The 10546-nt window shown below is 40.5% G+C and overlaps 1 protein-coding gene and 1 non-coding gene across 2 annotated transcripts; one reads left to right on the top strand and one right to left on the bottom strand.

Moving 5' to 3' along the window:
- Nucleotides 1-1304: 1304 nt before the first annotated feature.
- LOC112511883 lies at nucleotides 1305-1411 on the bottom strand. Its single transcript, XR_003069139.1, has one exon. It is a non-coding gene; the product is annotated as a small nucleolar RNA R71 (small nucleolar RNA).
- A 5582-nt stretch (nucleotides 1412-6993) lies between these two features.
- LOC112510826 lies at nucleotides 6994-9032 on the top strand. The gene is made up of 2 exons (XM_025116176.1): nucleotides 6994-7739; nucleotides 8126-9032. The coding sequence occupies exons 1-2, from the start codon at nucleotides 6994-6996 to the stop codon at nucleotides 9030-9032; spliced, it is 1653 nt and encodes a 550-aa protein (XP_024971944.1).
- Nucleotides 9033-10546: the final 1514 nt, after the last annotated feature.

Raw genomic sequence — 10546 nt, 5'->3', positions numbered from 1 at the left:
AACACGCCAACTCGAATGATATGGGAATCGACTCGAGAGAGTGATTTTTAACAAAGAGATTTGTTTATCCATATTTATTTTGAAAACACCATTGTGTCACTATCCCCGGTCTGGACACCACATAGAGATATGGGTGGAGAGCTATATGATAGTGAAATGGTGAATTCCGAGAGGAATGCCTTTAAAATAGATGGTGGAACTTAGTTTCAAAACACTGCTTGCTGTAGCATTGCTACAGCATTGGCTGCTGGAATTTGTGTTTGGGTCTCACCTTAAGTCTTACACCCTTGCTTCTTTTATATATTCTGTATTATGTTTTGGATCACCTTAAAATCAAAGAAAAGTCTTCAAAATCGCCATCTGAAATCATCTCTTTCATTAGACTCTAATCTAACTTTGGCTACAATCCCTGTGGACGATAATCCGGTACTTGTACCACTTATTACATGGAAAGACGACGTTGGGCCGTATTGTATACTTGCTTTTCGGTCCAATTTCATTAAGTCTAAAGGTGTGAAATACACCCGACCAAGTTTTTGGCGCCGCTGCCGGAGATTGACAAGCTAAAAGTTTTATTTTGAGTAAATTAAAAGATTTGATTTTTCTAGTACCATCGGAATCGTTTTTAAAGTGGTGTATGCCACGGTCACAACGCGGAGAATTTTTCGAATTTGATCCCGATATTGATAGAACGTTTCACCATCGGAGGAGGGCATAAAGAGCATTTTTTTGCTCTACTCCCTCCAAATATGGCGTTACCTCCCCAAAATATTCTGGAAATACCACATTTGGAAAACCAACCACCGGGTTTTGAACAAATTCCACAATACCCGAACTTTCAACAAGGACATCCACATAATGGTAATATTTTGGATACAAAATCGGAACCTAATGAGCACCAAAGAGCACAAACTCCGAACATAATTAATTTGGCAAATTCAAAAAATGAGAGGATCATGGATTATGCTATCCGGGATTTTGAGCAATTGAATTCCGGGATAGTTAGGCCACATATGACCGCTCTCCATTTTGAACTCAAACCCATAATGTTTCACATGTTGCAAACAAATGGCCAATTTGCTGGATTACCTTCGGAGGAGCCACATTCGCATTTAAAATCTTTTACGGAAATTACGAATGCTTTCTTGATCCCGGGAGTGTCAAATGACGCTCTAAGGCTCACTTTGTTTCCATTTTCCTTGAGGGATCGAGCAAAAGCATGGTTTAACTCATTAACTCCGGGTTCTGTGCCGTCATGGAGTAACATGGCGGAAATTTTTTTGCGAAAATATTTCCCACCGACAAGGTCCAGAAATGAGATTTGTCTTTTCAAACAAATGGACGATGAGGCTGTTCCTGACGCGTGGGAAAGGTTCAAAGAGTTGTTGAGGAAATGCCCACACCATGGCATTCCGTACTGTATTCAACTCGAGACGTTTTACAATGGGTTAAATCCCATGACAAAACAAATGTTTGATGCGACTGCTGGCGGAGCCTTTACAACTATGACCTATAATGAAGGATATGAAATCCTAGAAAAGATTTCAGCAAACAATGGACATTGGGCCGACCCACGCGCTCAGTCAGAGAAAAAGACTGCGGGGATACATGATGTAGATGCATATACTGCATTAACAGCCCAGCTTACCTCCATGACCAACATGTTGAAATTTTTTACTTTCGGTCAGGAAGGACAGCAAGCTGCTAATACACCAGTCCAAACAGTCAAATCTGTGCAATGCGTGTGCTGTGACGGGGAACACTCGTATGAAGACTGTCCTCACAATGTTGAATCAGTAAACTATGTTCATAACCGAGTTAACCCCTATTCCAATACCCATAATGCCAGCAGGAAAAAACATCCGAACTTTTCTTGGAATAGTCCCAGTTTAAACCCACCAGTCCATAAACAACAAGGAACTTCTAATTTTCAACCGCAACATCATGGAAACAGTTCTAACTCTCAGAATCACCAACAAGGTTTTCAAAATTCACAACCACCTTTTCAGAATAAACCTCCTCCACAGTCAGAATCATTTTCTTTGGAAGCAATGATTAAAGGACTCTTTGCACATGCACAAGCACAAAACCAAGCTTTAATAAATCAACAAAGTGCGGTCATCAGGAATTTAGAGACTCAAGTCAGTTAACTTGCGCTTAACCAGAACAATTGAGCCCTTGGTACCTTGCCCAGTAATACAGAGGTCTCTAGAGACCTAGGTAAGGAACATGTGAAAGTAGTAACCCTTAAGAGTGGGAAGGAGTTGAAAGAAAAAGTGCCCAAAGATAGTGCACCAATTTTGACAGAAGCTGATACTACAGCATTGGTTCCTGCCAAAGAAAGACCGGTCCTACCCTTAGAGAAATAGGCATTAGAGACCACCACTTCTGTCCCTCCTAGATCAGACTTTCCATTACTCTTTCCTGAGGATGCTCTGAAAAAGTCAAAAGAACTGAGGTATTAGAGACCCCTAAGCTTGATGCTAACATTTCATTTGAACCTCAAAAGGGCACCACAAAGACCCAAGGCAGTTAAGACCCGTCTTGCTCAACTCATCCAAGTAAGAGTGTGATAAAGCCAGTCCCTCCTTATGTTCCCTACCCCCAAAGTTTGAGGAATCAAAAAGAGGAACTGCACTTTAARAAATTCTTGGATGTGTTTAAAGAATTGCACATCAACATCCCGCTTGTTGAGGCAATTGAGCAAATGCCTAGTTATGCCAAGTTTCTGAAGGACATCCTAAGCAAGAAGAAGAAGTTGACTGAATATGAGACAGTAGCCCTAACCGAAGGATGTAGTGTACTTTTGACCAATAGCATAACCCCTAAGCTGAAAGATCCAGGGAGTTTTACCATTCCTTGTTCAATTGGAGGGAAGGAGATAGGGAAAACCTATGTGACTTAGGAGCTAGTATCAACCTCATGCCTTTGTCTGTTTTCAACACCTTAGGCATAGGAGAAGCTAGACCGACCACAGTCACACTCCAATTGGCCAATAAGTCCATAGCATATCCTAAGGGGAAAATTGAAGATGTTTTGGTCCAAGTTGACAAGTTCATATTTTCGGCGGACTTTATCATTCTAGATTTTGAGGCAAATAAGGATATTCCTATTATCTTAGGAAGACCATTTCTAGCCACCGGAAGAACTTTGATAGACGTCCAAAACGGAGAATTAACCATGAGACTCCAAGACCAGAAAGTCACTTTTAATGTCTTAAACTCTCTAAAGTACCTTGATTACTTGGAAGAGTGTTCAAGAATATCTGAGATAGAGGAGATGTGTTTGGAAGAGGGAATTCACAAGAACCTTAAGTTGGAAGGAGAATATGATGAGGAAATAGAAGAGGAAAGTGTTGAGGAGGAATTAGGAACTAATGTTGTCCCAGTGGATGCTGCAGCATTTGAGCTGCTAGAAAATAATGAGCAAAAAGACTTCACCCCATCCATAGAATCACCACCTGATTTGGAGTTGAAACAACTCCCATCCCATCTAAAATATGCTTTTCTAGGAGAAGAAGGCAAATTGCCTGTCATTATCTCGTCTACCCTAGAATTGCATCAAGAAAAGAAACTTGTGGATRTGTTGAARTTGCATAAGAAAGCCTTAKGATGGACCATTGCTGACCTTAAASRGATTAGTCCCTCTATTTGTCAACACAAGATCATCCTAGAAGATAGAAATTTCACTTCCATAGAACCCCAACGAAGGCTAAACCCGGTCATGAAAGAGGTAGTCAAAAAGGAGATTTTAAAATGGTTAGATGCCGGAATCATTTTTCCGATTGCCAGTAGTTCTTGGGTTAGTCCGGTCCAATGTGTTCCAAAAAAGGGAGGGTTCACAGTCATCACAAATGACAAAAATGAACTTATCCCTACTACAGTTGTCTCCGGTTGGAGAATATGCATGGACTATATGAGACTAAACAAGGCTAACCAAAAAGACCATTTTCCACTACCTTTCATTGACCAAATGTTGGATAGGCTAGCCGGAAAGGAGTTCTACTGTTTCTTAGATGGTTATTCAGGGTACAATCAAATAGCCATTTCTCCGGAAGACCAAGAGAAAACCACCTTTACTTGTCCCTATGGCACCTTTGCTTTCAAAAGAATGCCATTTGGACTTTGTAATGCTCCAGCCACCTTTCAAAGGTGTATGATGTCCATCTTTTCTGATATGCTTGAAAAATCCATTGAAATATTTATGGATGATTTTTCTGTGTATGGTTCATCATTTGATAATTGTTTAAATAATTTGAAAAAGAGCTTGAAAAGGTGTGAGGAAACAGACTTGGTCCTTAACTAGGAGAAATGTCATTTCATGGTCAAAGAAGGAATTGTTCTTGGACACTTGATTTCAAAGAGAGGGGTTGAGGTAGATAAGGCAAAGCTTGATGTAATTGAAAAACTACCCGAACCTACCACGGTTAAGGGAATCAGAAGCTTTTTGGGTCATGCCGGATTTTATAGAAGGTTTATCAAAGATTTTTCTAAAACTTCAAAACCTCTTTGTTTACTCCTCCAGCATGACCAAAAATTCAATTTTAATGATGAATGCAGAAATGCATTTAGAACTTTGAAAAAAGTTTTGGTTACCGCACCTGTGGTAGTTGCCCCAGATTGGTAGTTGCCCCGGATTGGAACAAACCTTTTGAGATCATGTGCAACGCTAGTGATTGGGCGGTAGGTGCTGTACTAGGACAAAGGAAAGACAAGGTGTTTCATTCAATCTATTACGCAAGTAAGATTTTGAATGAAGCACAAATTAATTATACCACAACTGAGAAAGAATTATTGGCCATAGTTTTTGCTTTTGAGAGATTTAGGTCTTACTTGATGGGAACAAAGGTAATTGTGCATACCGATCACTCAGCCATCAAGTACCTAATTTCAAAGAAAGATGCAAAACCAAGGTTAATAAGATGGGTGCTTTTATTGCAAGAGTTTGACTTAGAGATTTTTTATAGAAAGGGGGTAGAAAATCAAGTAGCGGACCATATGTCTAGGTTGGAAGAGCCCGAGAAAGGAGGAATGGACATTAGTGATACTTTTTCTGATGAAAGAATCCTCTTGATTGACCAACCAAAAACACCATGGTTTGTGGATTTAGCTAATTTTTTTGGCCTGTGGAATAAAACCCTCTGATTACACAGGCCACATGTTGAAAAAATTCTTTCATGATGCTAAATCTTATTTGTGGGATGACCCATTTTTGTTTAGACTTGGTGTAGATCAGATTTTGAAAAGATGCGTGCCCGAAACTGAAGTAGCAGCAATCCTGCAGCATTGCTATCATGCACCATACGGAGGCCATTTTGGAGGCCAAAGAACTGCAACCAAAGTTTTACAGTCCGTTTTTTATTGGCCAACCATTTTTAAAGATTCCCACAATTTTGCACAAAGGTGCAACGAGTGTCAACGGAGTGGCTCCATTTCCGAAAGGAATGAAATGCCATTAAACGGGATACTCGAAGTTGAATTATTTGATGTTTGGGGAATAGACTTCATGGGTCCTTTYCCTCCATCAAATAATTGCCAATACATACTTGTGGCTGTTGACTACGTATCCAAATGGGTGGAGGCTATGGCATGTGTGTCAAATGACGCAAAAACTGTGGTTAAGTTCATCCAAAAACAGATTTTCACACGGTTCGGTACCCCTAGGGCACTAATTAGTGACGAGGGTACCCACTTTGTGAATAATTTGTTAAAAGGAGTCCTTGAAAAATACAATGTTAACCACATAATTGCCAAGGCCTATCACCCACAAACTAATGGTTTGGCAAAGCTCTCTAATAGGGAAACTAAGAGCATTTTGGAAAAAGTGGTCAAGCCCAATAGGAAGGACTGGGCATTCAAATTAGACGATGCTTTGTGGGCATACTGAACCGCTTTCAAAACACCAATCGGTATGTCTCCATATAAGCTCGTCTACGGAAAAGCCTGTCATTTGCCTTTAAAACTTGAGCACAAAGCATATTGGGCTATCAAAGAGCTCAATATGTCTTTGGATGAAGCCGGAAAGAAAAGAAAGTTTCAACTTTGTGAAATGGAAGAACAAAGACAAATGTCTTGTGAAAATGCCAAACTTTATAAAGAAAAGACAAAGAAATGGCATGATAATAGGATCCAACACCGGGAGTTGAAAGAAGGGCAAAAGGTCCTCTTGTTTAATTCTAGGTTGAAACTATTCCCGGGAAAGCTCAAGTCTAGGTTGTCCGGACCCTTTGTCATTCATAAAGTTTACCCTTATGGAGCGGTTGACCTCATTAACCCGGAGGACAACACGGTGTTTAAAGTAAACGGACAGCGAGTTAAGGTATTTCATGATACAGTAGCATTCCCAGAGCATTGCTCTGAGAATTGGGCTATACCTTAGGAATGAAGGTGTTTTTGGACTTTTTCAAGTCCAAAGTTTGTTTGTAAACATTTTCCCTCTTTATATTTCTGTTTTAGAGCTTTTATGTTTTATTAGTTTGTTCTTGTGTAGGTTGTTTTCAAAGAGATTATCATAGGAAGTTGATGTTCTGCCAATGCTACAACATTCATAGGTTCACATGCGAGGTATTTCAGCATCTTTGTAAGGAAGTCAGAAAAGTACAGGTGACCTCATCACTACATCACAACAGTTTTTGTCAGCCAAATTTCTCAGATTTTGTCCCCCATACACCAATACCCACTCCATCATAATCAATGTTTACCCATTGGATAACTACTTTTGACACTTCCTTAACCGTCAAGTGCTTGTGATTAGAAAGACTTAATAGAGAGATGACCTTTCATCTTCCCCGTAACCACCTTTGTCAATCAAAATAGCCGGCTGTTTCTTCCACCCATTACCTGTCGGTTTCTCACTTCAAATCACCATCTCCATTACTAAAACCTACCATCAAATCCCTCTTTCACTAAAAACACCATTGCTTAAACCACTCTCATTACACTCACTGACACCACTCCACTCGCCTCTCCTCTCTATTCGAAAACCGTGGCTCGCATGAAAAGGACGGCAGTTCGCGACCCACCACAATCGGTCCGACGAAGTAACCGCCGACAAGCATGCGCCTCCGCCTCGCGACGGACAGGGGAGCCCGAAATGATAGACCTTGCAGCCAATAGCTCTCCCTCGACGTCTCCTCCCTCATCACCGTTGCTGCCTAGACCACCGATTGTCACGCCATTGCTCGCCGACTCTTCTCCTCTGCGCGCTAGACGAATGCCGCACCGGCCTCCCTCGCCTCCTCCGCCTTCAACCGACTGCCCTCCTTCGCCTCCACCAACTTCCAATATCACGCCACCATCTTCACCACCTGCGGCAGTCGCCACCATCGCTCCGCCACCATCATCGCCGCCGGTAGATACGAGCCCTAATTTGGGTGGTGAGGTTAGTCCTATTTCAAGCCATAATCTGCCTGTGGAGGGTTTAACAACATCTGATTCATCTGAGGATGAAAACTTTGTTCCACCTAAATCTCCCTCCACTGTATTGAGTCCTTCAAAGTTATATTTCTTGACTTGGTATGATCAACCTTGTGCACACATGCCCGAAGCCACTGTTTTGACTGACTCTACACCTCACATTGTTGAGGATGAAATTGTTGGGCTTGATCACATTGAAATGCATGATAGGGAAGAGGTTTATGACACCCCACATAGTGAGGCTGATTCAGAAGCCAACATAAGGAATTTGACCCCAATTCCTACTAAAAAGATAAAGGGATTGGGAAGGATTTTTGCTGCCAGGTCAAAATCTGTGGCAAGTCAGCCTCTTAGAAAACGACCAAGGCACACTCCACTTTCTATTTAGTTGAGGCATACAACCTTTGTGCCTAGAAAATCACCTCGAATGGCCACGGTTAGGCATGATGATACAGCCTGCCCTTCTCGGGTGCGAGCCACACGCAGCATGTCAAACACTAAACCCATTCTTAGGCCATAACGACAGTTTAATGGGTTTAGCATTGAAGTCGCACAGTTGAAACAAAGATAAAAAACAAGAAGGTGTTGCCAGATAAGGGGTTCGATAGGAGAAGTATCGAAGAATTCGGTTTTATCCGGGACGTGATCACCAAGCAAGGATGGCAAGTGCTTTGCGAGGTAAAAAGCTCTTTTAATTTGTCTTTAATTAGGGAGTTTTACGCCGAAGCTTGTGTATTGAGCACTACAAAGATTAAGGTCCGGGGTGTTCGGGTGAGTATCCCGGCCAAGGCTATTAATAAGCTTTTAGGCCTTTCACCCCCAGCCGAGACTGATTTTGAGACGCTTTCTCAATCGTCCTCATTTGCCAAACTTGAGGAAATTGGTAGAGAGCTTGGGAAGGCCGGAATCAGGTGGGATGCCCATAGTAACTACATGTTACGGACTTATAGGGCTTCAAATTTAAAGCCCAATGCTAATGTGTGGATAAACTTCATTAGATATTCTCTCAACCCAACTACCCATGACAGTTCTATTTCGGTTGAGAAAATCATATTATTATACTGTGTGGTTACGGGTAGGACCATTAATGTGGGGAAAGTTGTTGAAAAGGCCATTCTTTATTGTTCCAAAAGGAGACAAGGGAAGCTGTTTTTCCCAAGCCTGATTCACAAGTTGCTTATGCAAGCTGGTGTTCCCGAGTATACTGATGACTTAGTTATTAAAGAGTGTGAGGAGAAGTGGACAATAGACATGAAGGCTGTTTCGAAGCTTAGAGAGAGGAGTGAGAGAGGAAGGGAATTACCCGGTGTGACTAGGGCTATGGAGGAGCTTTTAGAGCAAAGTTGTAGTATGATGGACTTTCTGATAGAACAGCGGGCCGAGATGGTAGAAAAGTTAAAGACCATGCAAGCTGATTTGACAACCAGGTTAAAGGCAAGTGAAAGGAAGATGAAGAAGAGGTTTGAGAAGCTGAAAGAAGACTTAGAGAATGGGGTAGCTGAAAAGATCAAAAGGATGCAGAAAAAGCTGAATCGGTACAAGAAGGAGACCGAGAGACTGAGGACAGAGATTGCATACGTGGCTGCCCGGAGTACACAGCCTACTCTTCCGGAGTAGGACAGGTTTACCACCCTACTTTAGCTTCATATTTTGATTTTTTGAGTCGGGAATAGTTTTTTATAATTTATAGTCTTATTTTTACGCATGATCATTTCACTTGAGAACTGTTAACACATGAGATCATAGCCCGAATAATTTTAGTGATTGTTTGTCATTTAATCATGGTACTTTTTTTTTACTAGAACTAGCAAAACCCTTTTTGGGAAAACACTTTGATCACACAAATCACCATTAGGAAATGAGATAGGCCATCTTTTCTATACTCATATTAGCCACTTGCACCCTTTAAACACCATTTACCCCACAAAACGTCAATGAGGACATTGCCATATTCAAGTTTGGGGGAGGAGTTTACATAAGGACACAAAGTCAATACAAAAGAGCAAAGCTCTAAATTGATTCCTTATCACACAAAGGGTGTTGAAAACACAACAAAAGTCCCATAGGGGCTATGTGTTTTAGAAAATGATATGAAATGGCATAACAAAAGTCCCATAGGGATTATGTGCAAACTCCAAACAAAAGAGGCCAAAAGGCCCAAAATTTTAAAAAATTTATATATGGAGTATACAAGTGAAAAAGGCTATGAGAGAAAAGATACGCCATGAGAGAAAACCCCTTTAAGCCCTATTGATCCTAAAATGGTGATTGTGTTTGAACTTAACAAAGAAAAGGAAACGCTAGCCTATGGTTCATGCAAAGAACTTGGTTTTGAGTAACACATCTTAGATTTATGAAAGGCTATGAACATCATGATGTTATAACTCTTTTTGGGAAGGCACTTAATGCCTTGAACATGCATTTTAGTTTATATTGAGTCTTTATATTTGTCTTTTGGTTTCTTGGGGACAAGCAACGGTTTAAGTTTGGGGGTATAATATGTGTTGAGAATTTAACACATAAAGCGCTCTTTTTACGTCTTTTTAGTTATAATAATTTCTTTTCATTCCCACTTTGAGTCCTTTTCATTTATTTCTTTATATTTTTGTTATTATGAAGCTAAATATTGTGGTTGACTTGTTGGTATGCGTAAATGAAGCTAATGGAGAGTTTTTGTGAAAACAGCAAATGCTATAGCATTGGTGTAGCGTCGACCTGATTCATACACAGCTTTTTGGAGGGCTTAATGGATAAGACGCTGACTTTTTGAAGATGGAGGACAGCTGTAAAAGCTGGATTTTTAGTAGAAAAATCTGATGTTAGACTTTGGTTAAGACTATGTATTTTCTAGTTACACTTTTGTTAGTTTGTAACTTACTTTTAGAAACCTTAGCCTACGAGTTTATTTATTTTGTCTTCTAGTGCCCCTTTTAAGTATAAATAGAGGGCTTGGGGTGCCTTCTAAACCATCCCATTAATCCTCCATTTCCATCTTTTCTTCCTTTGTCTTGCTTTTGTAAACACTCTCCAAGGGTATTTTTAATTAAGTACTTTAAGTTCTTCATCTTTTTCTTTATTTACTTTCTCGTCTTTTATTTTCCGTCATTTATTTTCTCGTCTTTTATTTTATC

This window comes from Cynara cardunculus, assembly GCF_001531365.2.
Source record: "Cynara cardunculus var. scolymus isolate 2C chromosome LG 4, CcrdV1, whole genome shotgun sequence".
Taxonomy (NCBI): domain Eukaryota; kingdom Viridiplantae; phylum Streptophyta; class Magnoliopsida; order Asterales; family Asteraceae; genus Cynara; species Cynara cardunculus.
Note: the sequence above shows the minus strand (reverse complement) of the source record. Positions and strands in the feature narration are given on the sequence as shown.